The following is a 19,542-nucleotide window of genomic DNA, read 5'->3' on the forward strand; positions in this document are numbered from 1 at the left end:
ATAGCAGCAGCCACAACTTACTGAATGTTTACTTACATCAAGCACGTTGCCATATGCTTGATATATATTTTATCTAATCTAATCATGTCAGTTGTTTGAAGCAAAATCTGTTATTTTAAAAATGAGAAATGGGAAGCTTTAAAAGGTTGTCTCTTGTTCAAGGTTATGCAGAAAGTGAGCAGCAGGAAAAGGATTTGAATTCAAGTCTGTCTGAATCCAAACACCATGTCTGAACCCATGTGAAGTGTATGAACGTGAGACTCCTTCTTCAGTAACGTCAGCACCTACTGACACCGTGGCGCAGTATAAATGCAAGCTCGGTTTACTAAGAACAAAGTCGGTATACTTAATCAAGGGACCAGCATTACTGTAATATTTATTAACACGTACATTTGCTAACAGAAACATGGAGAGAAAAAAAGATGTGGGAAGACAAGACAGGAATGCACAAAGTGCATATTTATCAAACAGCAACTATGCTTTAGACTCAACCTCAAGAATATTTTGAAACTTCCAAAGATCATTTTTTTAAAGTAGCCTTGCAAGAAACTAATAGCCCAAATAGATCATCCCGGCAAATGCCAACCCCAAAAGGGTATCTATTTTAACCAGAGATAGAAGGGGTAAATTTGAACCAGAACTATGGACTGAAATGTCCAACTGTAGTGTGCTAAATATAGAAAGCATATTCGATCATCTTGTCTACCTCACTGGCAATCAGCAGGCATCTTCAACTACAGGGAAACAATGCTACTTAGGCGAAGTAAGCAAAAATGTAAATACAAAAATACAAGCTACGTTACATTGCATCTTCGCTTAATCACAAAATATAAAGGGCTTCAATATTTGTAAGAAAAAAAATGCCACAATTTCCCCCTTAAAGACAAAGTCCACATGCACTGTGGAATAAGACAAAGAATTGGGGCCTTGAAAACATTCTTCTTCCACCTACCAAAAGTTGTATTCAAAAATTAAGGTAGAATTTGCTTTTGCAAGCTTTCAAATGGAGAGTAGAGTTTAAATATAATAGCTTATATTATTAACCCAATTTTAAGGAAAGATTTGTGTGTATGTTTATTTTATTAAATGAACTAGGCATTTGTAGTAAAAAAAATTGTAGTGTTGAAAATTATTGCAAAGATACCAAGAAATTCTTAACAGAAACAACTGAAGTATTGGGCAGTGTATGTAAATTGAAGAGGAACAGGTTCTCTTTTGTGGCGAGTCTCTAAAATGGGGCTAACCCACGTATATATACTCACTTTTACTGCGGAATAAATTCCATTCCATTGATAAATATATTTCATTATAATTCCATGCAGAAATGCCCTAATTTTTTGCCCCAAAAGATCAGACTTGAAGTATGCCTGACATTAATGGGGACCCTAATCTTTCACAGAGAGAACCTTAAGATATGCTATGTCATATCTTTTTCACAGTTCTAAAAGGAATAAAGTACTTACACCTTTTCCTGAAATACAATGTCCTTTACAACAACAAATTCTCAATAGTGTAAAAGAGTACTACTGTTGAGTGAAAGAAGCAAACTCTAAAATCTCTGGACTAGTATCTATCTATATATACATTTTTCATTATAGTGAAACCAATCTTAGCATGAGAAACAATCGGAAATAAAATAAAACAAAACAAAAATTGAGACCCAGCCACCCTGTAATTATTACTGAGATGACAGTTATTGAGGACTAATGCATGCTGAGGGGCTCTAAGGAAGGAAAACAAAAGGAGGAGGAGACACTATCCTTTTCTCAAGTAGTTCATACTCTTTCTGACAACCTTACTGCTTAGTCATTAGCATGCACTGCAGGCTCCTAAAATATCTTATCAATACAATAAAGACAAGTTGACAGAACACTGCAGTAACTGTCCATCCCCAATTAGCTGGATATCCAGAGAAGGGCCCCTCAGGCTGCTGAGGGGCCTGAGCACAGCTGGCTGTCACAGTCTGGCCCCAGGGTATCATCAGGCTCCCCTGACAGTCTACAAGTTCCCCTTCCGGGAAAACCAAAGGGCACAGCAGAATCACTCATTGGATCAGGCTGGGGTCAAATACCAGGAATCATGGCAATTGTCAGAGCAGAATCATGAGAGATAAAAAAGGCCATAGCAGGCCAAGAAGGGGCAACAGCCAAGGCCAGCAAGACCAGAGGTGCTGCTGAAAATGCCAAGAGCCAGGAGCAGGGCAGTGGTACAGGCATGTCTTAAAACACAGTTTAGGAAGAGCAGGCCTGTGACGGGAGGGGCCACGGCTCAGAGTCAGCAAGGAGACAGACAAGGGCAGGAAAACCCGGTTCAAGAAAGGAGACTCAGACCAGAAACCTCGTCCAGGAGCCAGGCAAGCCCTAACTCTGCCTCCTCCTTTCCCTTTCTAACTCCCGATCTCTAGTACCGCTTAGGAAAACTTCAGGACACCCCTCCACTCTCCTCATTTGGAGGAAATGCTAGGAATCTGATTTCCTGTTCTCTTAAAACCTTCGTGTTTTAAGTTTCAAGAAAGCTCAAAATCTTAAGTTCTTGGTCAGTTCCGTCCAAGCGGCAGTGCAGAGTATTAAAGTATAAGGACTCCTTCCTTCTGCCAGGCCCCAGAGAAGGCACATCTAGTTTATATATATTCACATACGAATGTATTTAAAAAATATGTCTTAGCTCCAAGGAACTGAAAGATTAACTGAGTGTTACAGTCATGGACCTGGTCGGTATACAATGTGATCCTTAAAACAATACGAGAGAACAACGATGGGAAGAACAAGAGGAAGTGTTTCCGCTGTCTAGGGACATCATGGAGGGCCTCACAGATAAAGGACAACTGGGCTAGATCTCAAAGGATGGGTAGGAATTAACCAGGCAGAATAAAAAGAACAGGCTGATGGGGAGAACCAGGGAAGGCAAAGGAAAAGGCAGGAGCAAACACACGAAGACATGGCAGGGCATGGCAAGCCTGGGCGCAGTGAGAAATTCAGCATGGCCAAAGCAGAGTACAAGAAGGGGGAGCCTGGAGAGGAGACAAGAAGGCTCAGCTAAGGTCATAGTAATAAGGAGTCTCACATATTACACTAAGAAATTTGGGTTTTAGTTTGCAGGCTATGTGGAATCACCAAAGTTTATTAAGTAGGGGAGTGAGTTGATCGAGTTTATATTCTGGAATTCAGGCAACAATAAAGCAGATGCTTGAGGGTTGAGAGTAAAAAGAGCAAGCAGGTGAAAAGTTGATAAATAGGCTAAGCAAGAAATCACGTGGATCTAAACTAGTGGGAATGAGAAGACAGATTACAAAGGCATTTAAGAGGTAGGAGAGATACAGTATATGGCCCAATTAGGTGTGGGACGAGGAGAGGGGTGGAGAAACAGGGAAGATTGCAGGGTATTTTTAGTTATTTAAAAAATTTTTGTTATTCAATTACAGTTATATGCCTTTTCTCCCCATCCCTCCACCCCACCCCAGCCAAACCCCCCTTCTTCCCCCACCTCCACCCTCCCCCTTGATTTCGTCCATGTGTCCTTTATGAGAGGAGAGGGGATTACAGGAACTACTATAAAGATTGCAGTTTTTACCTTAGGCACCCAGCTGAGTAGTCAAGTCACGAAAGAGAATAGGAACAAAGCAAGAGGATAAACAAACTGGCCTGGGATGGATAATGGATACAATTATTTACACACACACACCCCGCTACCAGTTCTTTGTGCTACATGTTGTGCCAAAGATATAAAATTCTTTCCTTTAATCCTCACAATACCACATTATCCACATTTTACATCAAGAAAATGGCTCCAAGAGGTTAATTTATTGAATATTACTTATCTGTTCATTTAACTATTCAACAAATATTTATCACGTGTCTTTCAGGTGCTAGGGTTTTCTAAGAGAAGGAGATGGCAGCTGGGTCCTTACCCTTGTAAAGCTTAAACTTTAGAATGAAGGAGGCAGACAACAAACAGACTGAGTGTCAATCATGGGCTCTAAGTGCATTTCAAGTTTCCATTCATTTAACCCTTACTACGAGCAGGGAGGTACTACTGTCCGCATTTCACAGCAGAACAGAAACTGAAATATGGAAAGGTTAAGTATCTTCCACCAAGTCACAGAGTAGTAAGTAAGCGAACCAGAGTTCAGTCCTAGGGAGCCTGGCTCCGGAGCTCCTAATCACACACCATATTGCCGCCCCACACCCTGACTCTGTTCCTGGGCCGTCACTGTAAGACTGAGTAGGGAAGCAGAGGGCAGCTTTCGATCAAACGATCAGGAAAGGCCTTTCTGATTCGGGCCTGAGAGGAGAGAGCCACACACAGATCTGGAAGCAGAACGCTCTAAGCAGAGGAAGTGAGTCCAGCGTGTTTTAGGAACAGAAGAAGGCTATCATGGCTGGGGCAGGAAGAGTTGGGGAAATGAGGATAAGATGAAGTGAAACGGGTAAGTGTAGACTAGCCTGTAAATGTTCCGAATTTAGTCGTAGGAAAACACTGCATAATTTTCAGTAGAAGATTTAAATAATTTGATTTATACTTTATAAAAAGACAACTTTGAATATGGTGAAAATGAACTGGGTAGGGGCAAAAGGGGAGGAGAGAAAGCAGGGGAACTGGAATCCAGGTATTCTGTCTTCACAGCTAAGCATTTACAGTAGTCCCCGCCCCCCATCCACGGAGAACATGTTCTGATACCTCCAGTGGATGCCCAAAACCACGGATAGGACCAAACCTTATATATATACTCTTTTTTCCTATACATACACTTGTGATAAAATTTAATGTATAAATGGGGCACAGCAAGTGATGAACAATAACTACTAAAAAAATGGAACAATTATTATAACAATATATTGCAATGAAATCTATATGAAGGGCACTGGGGCCATCACCAAGTAAAATAAGGGGTACTTGAAGCTGCCCCAGGTGAGCTGGTAACTGAGATGGCTTCTAAGGGAGGGTAGCACGTACGGCGTAGACACGCTGACAAAGGGATGATTCGCATCCCAGGCGAGAGAAAGCAGGACAGCATGAGATTTCATCACACTAGTGAGAACAGTGCGCAATTTAAAACTTATGAATTGTTTATTTCTGGAACTTTCCAGTTAATATTTTTGGACTGCTGTTGACCATGGGAGTAACTAAAACTACGGAAAGTGAAACCACAGAAAGCAAGACTGCAGATAAGAGGGGACTGCTGAAGAGTCACTTGCCACGTAACAGTGGAGGTATGTTCTGAGAAATGCGTTGTCGGGTGATTCTGTTCCTGGGCGGATGTCATGGAGTGCACTCACACAAACCTAGACAGTATAGCTTACACTGTTACTGAATGAGCTCTGCTTCTGCAGAACTGCCAGCAGGGGCCGGTTTACACTAGTCCCACCACAAACACAGGAGTGACGTGTTACCACTACCATGCTACAATCGCTAAGACATCGTTGGGCAATGGGAATCTTGCAGCTCCATTGTAATTGTATGAGGTCCCACGGTGACTGAAACTTTATGTAGCACATGTCTGTATTTAACCTCTTCGCTCGCAATTTAAGGTATCAATTAGACAGACAGTAATAAGAATCCACAGTTCAGGAGAAAAGGCAAGGCCAAAGATTTAAATTTTCTTCTGCAATCATTCGTATATGGGCAGGTACTTTTATTAAAGGCATGGGAATAGATGAGATGACTCAAGAAACACAAATACTGCAAAAAAGGAAAAAAGCATAGACTGTAATCTATGAAGTCTACTGTTTCCTCTTTAGAGTACCTCTTCTCAAATACTAAAAACAGGAGACACTGCTCACCGTCCAGAGAGCATCTGGAGCCTTTACCTTCGCTCAGGAGGAGCTGGGACCGGGGTGAGGAAGGCTGGTTCCTAATGACAGTCTTGGGACTGCCGTGCAGTGAAAGAGCTGCAGCAGGCAAGGGGTCATTACCAAACCCATACATCTCACTAAGGACAGGATGACAAAAACACGTAACATTCCTAAATCCGTATTTACACAAAGTGAGACATTAATCCACTTATAACCAAGTTTGATACAAATGACCTGTGAAGTTTTATACATGGAGCTTTAAGGTGGGTTAGTGGCTGAACCCAAGAACAGCTGCTAAAGCCTCAGAGTAACTGGCCACATGGCACGAGCCCGGCTCGGCAGCAAACTCGTTTTTTGAGTGTCTTGAAAAGAAATGAATTCTGGTATGGACTGAATTGTGATCCTCAATCCCATCCCACCAGAGTCCTGTGTCCAAGCCCCATCCCCAAATGTGACCATACTTAGAGACAGGGCCTTGAGAAAGTGATTCAGGTTAAATGAGAGATCAGAGGGACGAGGCCCTAATCTGGTAAGACTGGTATCCTCAGAAGAAAAAGAAGAGCGACCAGGGCTCTCTCTCCCTGACATGTAAAGACGTAGTGACAAGGTCCACAGGCCAAAAAGAGCCCTCACCGGAAACCGAAACTGCCAAACCTGAATCTGGGGCTGCTAGCCTCCAGAACTGTGAGAAAACGAAAACCCTAGGTTTAAGCCACCCTAAGGATAGTATTTTGTTATGGCAGCCCAAGCTGACAAATACACTTTCCTAGTTTTTATCCCCTCTAGTCTAAATTTTAAAGCTCTGCTGAATGATTTGCAGAATATATCTGCACAACTTGAAGGCTACATCGGAAATGAAGGCTGTGCTTAAAAACATTCCTTGACACCTAACCAAGTAGAAAGGGGACAAATAACTGGTCAAGGTGCTTCCTGACCAAGGGAACAAAACAGAACGGATGGTTTTTATTTGCTTGCATGTACTTTTAAACTCTTCCATCTTCATGTTCTTTTCAATACAAACAGAAGCTCTCCTCGGATGAACCAGATCTGAGTATTTTCAGCTGTGGTCAGCTTCTCTCTGAATCCCACTAGGGTTTGGTGATGCAGAGTAAACAAGGCTATAAATCAAATCCAATGCATTTAATACCTCAATGCATTACAAATTGATCTGAAATCGGGGTCAGTTCAAATCAGTTTTTTAAGTGAAACTGTCCCCTTACCATGAAGGGAAGGAGTGGAAGTTAAAGGCAGCAAACCCTAAAGTTCTGTGGGATTTAGAAGTGTGACTGCTTGTCAGAACAGAAGCCAGGCTTCTTCAGGTGAGGTTTTTCAGTTACCTATCAGGCTGGAACCACGTGTATTTAAAAACACACACTGGCCAGCATTAAATCTGAAATCTGGTGGGCAACCTTTCAAGAAATAAAAGCTACAAACAAAATAGCTTTGGTTCCATTCAGCACGCTGTGGGAAACGGCTAATGGACAAGCATTACTGTGACTGGCAAGGCGAGCTGCCAATAAATGAGAGGAGCAGAGGTTCAAAACCACTACATAACAGCAACACTTCCGAAGCTTATTTCACTAATTTGTCAAAGTAGGACATTATCTGAAGTGAAAGCAAAGTGAGGTTGGAGTGCACCGGGGAAGGAACTATTTAAAAGTAAAAGCTATGTTTCTTTCGCTATTGGTTGGTTATCTCTGTTTTGAGCAATTATGGTTTACTGCTACCACCTCCTAACACTACATTTTGTTTTACTAAAGTCAACATTGTCTCCTTTCCAAATGACAAGCAGAGCTATTTCTGGTAGGGAAAATTTCCACTCTGCCTTGTCTTTTTCCACTAGGAAGAAAGGAGGTCTCGCGGCTGGATGGGAAGAAAGGGTGGAGTTCTGATATGCACCCCTCAGAGAGGGATGAGGATCACATTCTCTTTCCACTTGTCATTTTTCTTCCTAGAAGAGGAAAAGCCTTAAGTGCTCTATCCCCCATCTTTTCTCCATCTTCAACTCTGAAGTGTCGACTGTTTCTTACAATTTTAAAGAAACAAAATATTAAATAGTCAATACTTGCAATCTCTTACATTTTGGAATGGAATGAGAACTATCCCATCATAATGGAAAAATGCAATCACTTAACAGTTCAAATCAGTCCAAAATCCAACGATTAATGCCTTAAATTCTATTTCGGGTAGGCTTTTCCGTGTGATGGGCAGTGTAAAAGTACAGCGGTTTTCAGGGTAATGGAATAGAGCACGTGCTCTGGGGCTGGACCACCTGGGTTCAAATCCTAGTTATACAACACGCTAGCTGTGTGGATTCCCGCAAGTTAACGTAATCTCTCCATGCCTCTGTACCTGACGAAGAGAAAGCACTATATGAATGTTAACTAATATTACGATTATCTCAGAAAACTTCTAAAGGACATTATGTTCCTCTCCTTACTCTTTGTTAGCACTATTAAGCTTCTATCTATAAAAACAAATGAAAGTTCATCAGTTTTAGGTCACAAAACAATCTACTTGCTAATTAGATAAGGAAATTTGCCTTAACTGAGACTAAGATTTTACCAGTAACATAACTATGCACTTGACTTTTAGAGGCAAGACATTCTCCTGGAAACTACATGCTTCAAGAGTCAAATGAAAAATGTAAATGATAACAACTGATTCTAAAACATTTATATAATCTGAAACATTGTTCTATGAACAAAATACATACTTCTGAGGTGATCTGTTATCAACTTCAGCCTTCAGTCGTAAATTCTCCCTCACCAGGCCACCATTTTCCAATTTCAGTTTTTTATTTGCCTTCAAAAAAGAATTAAAAAAATTAGGCATAAGCTAAAATAAAAGTGCCTTGTAAAATTTATAATATGAGCCATCAGCATTTTTTAGAGTGACACTATCAGGAAACTGAATGCTGAAACATGGCCTTCAGAAACTTAAAATCACCACTGGGAATGACTTATGAAACTGAATAAAACCAAGCATTTTAAATCCGCAATCCCCAAGCACTTTGCAAATCTCCTACCCAGGGAAATACATGGGGCTATGTTAGTTAGTCATTAGGGGACTATGCTAATGGCGATTTTTTTTTTTTCCTTTTTCACATAACTGAATATTCTAAGCCTGGTAACATTATATTATATGCAATTATTCGCAAAACTAATGCCAAGAGTTAGTTCTTGAGCTATACAATTGATTTTTGGTTGCTACTTAAAAAGTTTTTTAGTGAAAACAAATCTGATATGATTAAACCTCTTGCTTCTCCCCCTGCCGCCGACCCCCGCCCCTACAGAAAGCTTCCCCAAAGCCCTGGCTCACAACTTCTGGGACTCTCACCTCAAAATTGAGTTAATATTTCCTAATAAATTCTATGGATTCTCTTTTGATTAAAAAAAAAAAGCCTATGAATGATTTTCTTTTTTGAATTTTATAATATCTAAAAATTGCTTAACAAAACGTTAATTACTAGAAAATCTAGAAGCTCAGTGTTAGTTCTGGACAACCTGAAAAGTAGAGAGCTTAGACTTTAGAGTTTTCTTAAAAGTTACCCCCTTTAACTTCTCCAGTCACTGCATTTTTGAATTCCAAAGAAAAATAAGACTCCCTAGAGTAGAAACCAGTTTCACTAATCTGGCAGGAGAAATTCTTTGTTAGACTAGAACATTTCCTTCAAAAATGAACAGGGCACAAGCACTGTTACCAACAAAGAAGATTTAAAAACAGATTTCAAAATTTTGACCAGTGTTTTTGACTAAATTCCAGAACTTCTGACTGTATTACTTGCCCACCGACATGCAAATGCCCCAAGAGAATGACAAGAAAAGCAAGGCAGAGAACTTCTTTTGGGCACAAAGCCCAACTCTCTCAGATTCATCCAGGTTCCTTTTGGGCTCTGAATACATGCTTGTCTTCCTGGTTATAAACCAACCAGGACTGTGGGGGGTTAACTCTTTAAGTGACTGATACACCCCATTACTGCCCCTCTGAAGACAGAAGGAAAGTCATTTACTTCCTCGTAGACACAGACAATGAATTAAGCTCTCAAGCACGGCACCACAAGAGGAGGAGGCACTTAGTGAATGCTGTTTGATGGGGATAAGCTTAAATTAGAAACTCATTTGAGATTATCTTCCCTACCCCTTCCGTTTTGTATCACTACACTTTAAGGTCTCTAACCAGTCCTGTGCATCTCTAATATTCTCTTTATGGGCTGGCTACTTGCTCAACTATCAGGAGACATTTTCAAGTTCAGGAAGGTTAGGAGGGTAAAGATTACGAACAGCAGAGTTCTGCCTATTTGTTGCATCTAAAAAAATAATGAAGTCTTCAGCTAACTATTTTGCATTCTCAACACTGACTGGGTAATGTAGCCTCATAATGGCTGAACACTCTGACAATGTCAGGAAAAAAGTTTATTTCACTCATTCTAAGTAGTCCTTTATTCTGAATCTTTTGTACTCCTGTATTTGACTTGTAGTATGTTATTAGTTTGTACTTCTCTGTAGTCCATGTTTTTAAATTCATTTATGCCCTGCTTTACTGCTTAGCACTACCTGATACCATCACTAGACATCCAAAACGAGCTTCTTAAATATCCCAAATAACTCTAAGGTCTCAGGGTAGCTCTGGGTATTAACTTTAACATGTGGCCTTTAAAAAAAATCAAAGAAAATCTGAAAACTGTGTTTTATGTACTCACATCCCCTACCCCACTCTTAGGAGCCCAGAGTAAAGTTTTCATCCCAAGCCCCATGCTCTAAGAAGCATTTATTGCCAAAAACTTAAATCAAGTTTAATAATTATAAAGGAAACCACATGAAACTTACTGACAGCTCAAGAAGAAGGGAAGCGGAAGGGGACATGGTAGACTGATAAACCCATAACTTCCCAGCCGTCTTTCCTTTTGCGCCCCCTTGTATTCTTAGAAAACCAACACTCTAATTAACGTTGGCCATCAGGACCGAAGAAACTATGCACTTCCCCTAAACTTGTAACAAACTCAGTGCAATTATGTCTGCAATTTCTTTTTTTCTCTAAAAGCATCAAGTGCCCTTCTTTCTCTTATCTGGGCCTTTTCTATGCCCAATCAGTACGTGTGGGGGGAGGGGTGAAAACAGCTCAGTATTTACACTAAGTTACATACATTTCTCTGCTACTTAACCTCACTAAGCATTTGAGAGAGTACATGGTAGTACTTTTAACCATCATATGGCGCTCATTAATGACTTTAGGGGGCAGGCGTTAGTAATTCGGCACAGTGACAGTATTTTAAGGGAATGTAGACAGATTGAAGGGGTCGCTGTGGACCATAAAATCTCTCCATTCAGCACAACTGGACTCTACTGTGGATACACTTGACGTCAAGCTAAAGGATGAGCCCTTTGGCCAACAAGACTCCACAGCACTTGATCACAATCTCTAGTGCTGACTGCATATATCTCATCTCCTTTCCTAGACTGGAAAACCCTAGGTTTGCCTTTTTCACCTATGCTTTCTCTATCGTGTTGAACAGGTAGAAGAATAACTTTTAAAAATGAACCTGTTTCGTAAGGCACAATATTCTTTTGCATAAAGTAGTCTAAAGAACTACAATCAGCTACCTTAGAATTAGCCATTAAACCTTTAACTATTTATAATCTGAAATATCAGAATGGTAGCACTAGAAAAAATAAGGTCCAAGACTTTCATTTTATAGGTAGGGAAATGGCTATGTATTTGTTTTTATGCATACAGGGCAATCACCGACATAAGCTTAAGACAAGGTAAGGTAAACCACAAAGAAGGGAAATAGAAACACATCCTTTAAATGGATGTCACTTTCCTACAAGAAGATGCAAACTCATACAGAAGCATTACTGTCTCCAAGTATAGTCACAAATGGAACCACCTGATACTTCTTGGCAGCTAATGACATTTAAGGAGAAAAAGTTTTCCTAATGCTTACAAATGCTCATTCAGGGATTTCTGTCCTCTCCCCACAAAGCAACTAATGAATGAGTCAAGATTCTATTTATACTTTTGAGGGTACTTATAATATTATAGAATTTTATTTTATTTTATTTTATTGTTTATTGTTGTTCAATTACAGTTGTCTGCATTTTCTCCCCACCCCTCCACCCCATTCCAGCCAAAACCACAATATTATAGAATTTTAAAACAACTATAATAGAATATTTTAAAACTACATAGAACAGAATTTTATTTATTTTTGGTTATATGCAAAAAGGTAATTTTTATTTTTTATGAAAATATGACACCAATAAAAATACACAAAATACAGAAAAAAACTACGTACAATAGAATTTTAAAAACAATCACAACTTACCTCCTTTAACTTATCCACGTCATCTTTCACCTTTTCATAGACCTCGTTGGCCGTTCTGAGTCTGTTCTTCCACTCTACCACAGCTGCCGGGTCAATTTTACCTGCATTATCTGCAGCTGGGTGTTTGTCTTCATGTTGGTTGCCCTGCATCAGAGCTAAAGGATCTAGCATAGTCTTGATCTGTGACTCCAAGCTGAGATTTTTACTCTTAAGTTCTTCTACCTCTCTCTGCAGACAATCTATTTCATCCTGAAAAAGGATCGCACAGCCATTAGGCAGACAAAACAGTAAGCACACACATATGCTAACCTGAGGCCAGTATGTTCTTTAATTTCATACTCAAAATTCCGTAGATACACAGATTCTTTATGTATCAGAATAGTTTTGTAGGCAGAAAGTCACCAACAGTTGAAATTCTGAAAATGTATTTTGACTCATGAAATCCAGCATTCCCACTCCTTTCATTTAAATTCAGTGATAGCCCTCGCCGGGTGGTTCTGCTGGTTGGAGCATTGTTCGTACACCAGAAGGTTGCAGGTTCAATCCCCGGGCAAGGCACATATGGGAGGCAACTGATCGATGATTTTATCTCGCATCAATGTCTGTCTGTCTGTCTGTCTCTCTCTCTCTCTCCACCCCTACTTCTCTCTCTAAAAGCAATAAACGTATCTTTGGGTGAGGATTAAAGAAAAAAAATTTTCAATGCTAGTTTATTGTTTTTAAAAATCAAATGTCAAATCTTTGATTCTATTTAAGATATCCAGGAAACAAAAGTTACCTGAATTCAATAAGAAAGTTGATTCCTCAGAACAAAATTCTAAGGCATATTTAATTGTTTTCCTTACTAAGGGAAATTTTAAAAATACAGTGTTGATGAAGGTAATCTATTATAGTTTTGTTTGGTATTTATATTTTTGCTTCTGTATTTAAAGTAGGAGTTGAAACCATATACTATTTCCTTCCACTGTTCATTTCAGAACAATACCTGTAGTTAATCTTTACCTTTACACTTTCTGGTTCTTCAGTTACCACTGTGACTACTCCCAGCAGACTTCCCCATCTAGAACTGCTTATTATCTTAAATCCAATAATTTGGGCTAGAATTCTTTCCTGTGATACCATTTATTCATCTATAACATATTTCTTTTTGAACTAATACCATAAGAAATTCTGCTATTAGAAAAGAAACTCCAAGTGCCTCAATATGCCAGTGATTTTTTTTAAAGGATTAATTTGACTAGTACCTAAGTATGATAAACATTTATCAGGTTGGCCAGAAAGTTTGTTTTTTCCCCATACGATGACTTTAATAGTGCTTAGTTGTCTTTACCTTCACTTGAAACTATTTTGTTAGATTGTATTGTTACAGTTGTCATATCAGCGTGCATTTAAAATAAAAGTTGCATTTAAAATAAAAGTTGCATTTAAAATAAAAGTTATCAAAACTGGTGAATTTTTGTGCAGCCATTTTAAATTGAAGATGGAAGAAAACATACATTTTCAGCATGTTATACTTTATTATTTTAAGAAAGATAAAAATGCAACTGAAATGCAAAAAAAGATTTGTGCAGTGTATGGAGAAAGTGTGTGACTGAATGTGTCAAAGTGGTTTGCAAAGTTTCTTGGTACTACTGACATAAAGAAACAAGTAATCCTTTGCTGTGGGGCCGTCTTAGCATGGAACATGTTTAGCAGCACCCCAGACCCCTACCCACTAGCGGCCAATATCCAGAGATAGCCGACATACTCAAATCATCCAAATCAATGAAGTTATTGGTGAAAATTAAAATGTGTCTTTTATTTTACAGAAAAAACTAAATGGACTTTTTGGCCAACCCAATACTAAGTATACATTAATACATTTTAGCCCTGGCTGATGTGGCTCAGTGGACTGAGTGCTGGCCTGCGAACCAAAGGGTTGCCGGTTCAATTCCCAGTTAGGGCACATGCCTGGGTTGAGGGCCGGGTCCCTAGTCGGGGGAGTGTGAGAGTCAACCACACATTGATGTTTCTCTCTCCCTTTCTCCCTCCCTTCCCTTGTAAAATAAATAAAATCTTAAAAAAAAAAAAAAGAATACAGTTTAGAATAAACAGTACTATTTACAATTTTAAATTATAATACGTTTCAAGTTAAATAGCATTATAAAATGAGAAAATCACTTTGAATATATTAATGAATACATAAATATAAGCAGAAAAACACATGTCTGAATGAATATTTATTTAGTCATTTCTTTACGCCCAAATTTATTTCAAAAACGTTTTGAGGCAGCTGAAGTAGTTTTCATGGGGTGTCCAACCTGCATGTGTCCCAGGACGGCTATGAACACAGCCCAAGACAAAATCGTAAATTTACTTAAAACTATGAGATTTTTTTTGTTTTTGTGAGTGTGTATTTAGTGCACGGCCCAAGACAACTCTTCTTCCAGTGTGGCCCAGAGACACAGAAAGCTTGGACACCTCTGACTGTATATAGTTTAACTTGAAGATATTTTGTATTAAAAGAAGAGATAAATAATATCCCCCTTTAGTCAACATAGAAGACCTGGGCTTAATGTTTACTATTCAAAAGTGTATGTATTTCATGAGCACGAAGCTAATTTGGAAAATTCCATCACCACGTTAAAGCGCCTTCATAGGAAGAAAACTGCCGTCTGATCTCACTTACATGTGGAACATAGAGAAGTCAAATACACGGACGCAGAGAGTTAAATAAGCAGTGGTGGGGAGGCAGGGGAATGGGAAGGTTAGAGAAGTGGGGAGGTAGGTTAAAGGCACAATGCTGCAATTATGTCGGATAATTAAGTTTAGAGATCCAATATACAGCATGATGACTACAGTTAATAATACTGTGTCGTACCCTGGGAATTCGCTGAGGAGATGGGCATGTTCATGAGCTTCACTGATGTAATGATTTCACTACATATGTGTGCCCAAACATCACACTGTACACCTTAAATATATACAATTTTTATCTTAAAAAAACACTATATTACATGCAAAAAAATTTAGGAAACACCATATTTCAGGCCAAAAATCTCTTTGCCGGTAGCTGACACAGGTATATTTACATTACTGGAACTGAGCAGCCTTACAGTTATCAGCGAATTTACAGGCGAAAACAACACAAGGACCACGGTCAGTTTACCAGAACACTCCCAGCGCCTCGCAGGGGCTGGAAGGCTGGCTTGCACAAGAGGGCTTCTCTCATCTCCCAACTTCTTGAGGGCGCAAATGCTTACAAAATGATGTGTCTACTGAAGACAGAGTTTAAATTAAAGGAAAGAAAAAAAAGAAAGGCTTCTATCTGTTCCTTACCTCTACTTAAAATAGGTAAGAGAAAAAGAATTTATCAAATAAGAGATTTTAAGTTGGCATACGATTTCATTGGATGTTTAATCTAAGAAGTTCAGCCTGAGATAACTCAATTTTACCTTGAATTCACTGCTATCATCATTTTAAATTTTAAATATTATTTACCTCATACTCTTTGTGGAGTAACTCAAGTCTCGTTTTCCGAAGGTGCTTCCGTATTGTATGGCTTAGCATAGGTTCACTTTCACTTGTCCCTCCTACATGGGGGAAAAAAAATCTAACTTTTCATTCTAATTTGAGCAGAATGAAAATGAACCTTTTTCTTACTGTTTTATACAGTTTCCCAGCTTAATTTCTACTTATATACATATTTAGGGCTGCCATCTAGGCCTTTTCTCCATCTCAACCCTGAGAAAAGAGAAATATCAGACAACACTATGAGTAATCCCTTCAGTCAAATATCATGTTGAGTTTACTTACCTAGGTATCCTATTACAGTAAACTCGTTAAAGGTAGATGCTGTATTTCATTAATTATCACAATTGGACTACTGTAAATATTCAATACCAATTCTTAAATAATGATAAAACCAATGACTATATTTTTATTTAACCAATATATTATATAAATAATGTATCTATATTTTCATATACAATTATCAAATACATGTTATCTATATACCATAACATACAATATATATACATTATGATACATATTACAATCAACTTATTCATTCAAACATACCTAATTACTAGTAACACACTGAAAAGATTAATGTGTCCCCGTCACCGGTTCTAACCACCGAGCCACCATGGATTATGCACCGCGGCATCACTGCGTGCCGATAATGAATTCTTCCCAAGAGCTCTGCTCTTATGCTGTGGTGACCTTCTTAGCATCGCGGTAGCACAGGCCCTTTACAGGTGTTCTTTTTCAGGACGTTCTATCCAAACGTAAGGATAGATGAACAACTTTACACTTCAAAGAATTTATGAAATATCACTTAGGTATGAATGAATGAAGACAGGGGAAGGGATGGGAAGAGACGCTGCCAGAAAAAAACGCTCAAATTCTTTTAGTACTCTAACCCAGCAATTTTCAACCTTTTTCATCTCATGGCACGCATAAACTAATTACTAAAATTCTGCAGCATGCCAAAAACTATTTTTTGCCGATCTAACAAAAAAAAAAAAATAGGTGTAGTTTTGATCCATTCACAATGGACAGCTGCTGTTGTGCTGGCTGTTATTTTTAAATTGGGCAATCTAAGGGAAAAGAGGGCAGTGCCCCGACTCAATAGTCAGGTATCACGTAATTTAAAAATTCTTGTGGCACACCAGTTGAAAATCGCTGATCTAACCTTATATTTTGCAAGAGAAGACATTCAGCCCAGGTGCAAAACTAAAGGCAGAGCAGCTAGCACTCCAGTAAGCAGCACAGCAGAGAAATATTCCTCTACAAGGTACCCAGGGAAGAAACCCGGCGCCATTTCTGATTCTTCCTTCAGATCTTTCAGGATGAAGTCCCACCAATTCTTCACTCTAGCATGTGTCTTCCCTTCCATTTCCACGGCAAAATCTTATTTAAGTCCATTTGCACTAATGTGGGACTAACACAGTAACCTCTTAAGGTTTCTGAAAAGTGTTTCCTATACATAGCTAATGACAGATTCATTTTCAATTTTTCCTAAAGCAAAAGCAAATAAAAACCATTTTAATTTTTGTGATCTAAGAGAAATACCTTATATTTGCAGAATAAAAATCCAACATGAAAAAAACTCTAAATATTTTATTTTTCAATGATCTTCTAGTTTAAGTTTTATTCCCCCTCTTACCTACATTATCATGGCGCTAAATGTTCTTTTTTTACCCTTAACCCACACTCACATTCTCTCACCTGGGCAAGAACCTCCTTCTCACGTGCCATGTCTCCGCTACAGCCCAGCCCCCACTGCTCAAGCACGTTTTGGATCATGCCACTTCCTTGCTCAAAACCATCATGCCCACCTCACCCTTGTCTCACCATAGAGCAAGTCCCAGACTTAATCTGTCACTCAAGATTCTCTGCACTGAAGTCTCAATTTACCTCGTCAGTCTTATTTTAGTAGTCAGACCCAAACTAGACTACTGATAATTTCCAAGAGCATGCTTTCTGTTTTCCTACCTCTAAACTTTAGATTATGCTACCCATATTCCCTCTGCCTAAAATGCTCTCCCTACTCTTTACCAGTTGAAATCTCATCCATCCTTAAACCTCCAACTTAAAGACCACGTGCTTGATGAAACCTTTCTCGATGGTGCTAGGTGAACTTTCTTGCCTGAACACTCTGGGCCTTTTCTTTGCCTTTAGCATCTGCTGCTTTAAACTAGCAATATTTTGGTTCACACACACCCCCCCTACCATAATGTAAGTTCCAGGAAGCTCTAAGATTTCTCATAATGCCCTGAGTTCCTCAAATGCTCCACTGATAGATTATACAAATGACCAATCCAGCCAGTATGATGTCGGTAAAAATAACATCACTGAAAACTGTCTGTTTCAGTCTTCCTCCAAATATACACTACTTAGAGATTGTTTCAAATCTGTTTCTATGTGTTTATAAAATAGGTCCTTACCAATAATCTCTTTGCAAGGATTTTCAGGAGTGATGGGGACTCTGCAAGCCGGACACTGGCTGTTATTCTTCAACCACAAATCGATACAAATTGAACAAAATACATGGTTGTTGATGCATATGACAGGCTGGCGTACCTTTAAAAAAAATTACTTTTAGTACAGGGCAACAGTCACAGTCAGAATCCCAACAGGTCCCATGCACAGACAAACTTTTGACATACAGGGCGGGGGCACAAATAGCTTTACAGCCATTCGTACGGAAAGTACAATAATTAACAAATAATAACACAAGAATAAACTACGTGTCATGTACTCACAACTGTAAACCTGCTTGTGCCCCACCCTGTATTATGAAATGGCTTTATTTTGTTCCAAACCACTCTCATGTTCAAAAGAAAAGACATCCCGTCCCACTGAGGCTGGGACAATATTCCTTCAACTCTTCTATTTTAGAATTATGAAAAGAGAACTAGAAGCTTCTTTGGAAGATCATTTAATCCAAGCACCCATCTAGTATTTGAATCCTTCCCTCAATTGATTCTACCATATTACAGAGCAACAGCAACCGGCAAGTAAGCACTGACATCTCACTAGAAGGTCTCCCAAACCAAACAGGCATGAAACAGCCCTCAAAGCCGCGAGGCCCACTCTCAGCGGCTCACACTCTGAACAGCACACCTTGCTGAAAGGTGCTGCCGACACAAATCTCTGACTCCATTTAAACAAGTACGAATAGTAGCAACAATTAACATTTATATAGTCACATATTTTACAAAGGGCTTTCACATGCTTTTTCTGCTTTTGTTTTGGATTGTTTTTCAATAACCCTGTCAAGTAAACAGAGCAAATATACTTTACAAATAAGAAAACCCAGGTGGGAAAAACGTAGATGGCTTGCTCAGGGTTAACTAGGTGTTTTGACTGTGTTTAGCTGTTTTGTCAGAGGGAAACTAAAGAGAGAAGTTGCTTCAGTTTTTACCTGACATTATACCTTGGTTGGTCACATATTTATTTTCTCTCTCTCCAGAGGGAAGATAGAAGCGAGAAACTGCTTTGGTTTTCTACCTGAGATTACATATTTGTGTACATGTATGCTGTCTGTCCCCCCTATTAGAATGGAGGCTCCATGAACACAAGAACTTCCCTAGTTTCATTCATTACTAAACCCCTGGTTCCTAGAAGGCAGCTTAGCACACAGTAGGTACTCAGTAAAGGTTTGGTGAATGAAGTAATTCCTATTAAGACAATATTTAACATTCAATTCAAGTTGGGGAACTTGACAGAGGGAATAATAATTTAGTATTCTTCAAATAGCACAAACTTAACAATAAAAACAAAAAAGAAATGCTTAGGCTTTCATTTGATTTACATGGTACTTTTACTGTGGGATTCAAAACACTTTATAGACATCTTCAATATCTTTCTGTTTTAACAGCACCAATATCATTGCGGAGTCCTTCTGCATTAGGGACTGGAAGATCAAGGGGAAGC

The 19,542-nt window shown here is 39.0% G+C and overlaps 1 protein-coding gene across 2 annotated transcripts in view; it reads right to left on the reverse strand.

Moving 5' to 3' along the window:
* Positions 1–19,542, reverse strand: part of OBI1 (ORC ubiquitin ligase 1) — a 37,978-nt gene that overhangs the window by 9,306 nt on the left and 9,130 nt on the right. For both annotated transcript variants that reach the window (XM_024568956.3, XM_045201581.3), the window contains exons 2-5: positions 18,051–18,186; positions 15,601–15,692; positions 12,121–12,369; positions 8,509–8,597 (exon numbers count right to left, since the gene is read on the reverse strand). In XM_024568956.3, the coding sequence (XP_024424724.2) occupies positions 8,509–8,597; positions 12,121–12,369; positions 15,601–15,692; positions 18,051–18,186 (566 nt within the window). The remainder of the gene's footprint in view (positions 1–8,508; positions 8,598–12,120; positions 12,370–15,600; positions 15,693–18,050; positions 18,187–19,542) is intronic.

The sequence above is a fragment of the Desmodus rotundus genome, chromosome 13 (assembly GCF_022682495.2).
Source record: "Desmodus rotundus isolate HL8 chromosome 13, HLdesRot8A.1, whole genome shotgun sequence".
NCBI classification, from domain to species: Eukaryota; Metazoa; Chordata; class Mammalia; order Chiroptera; family Phyllostomidae; genus Desmodus; species Desmodus rotundus.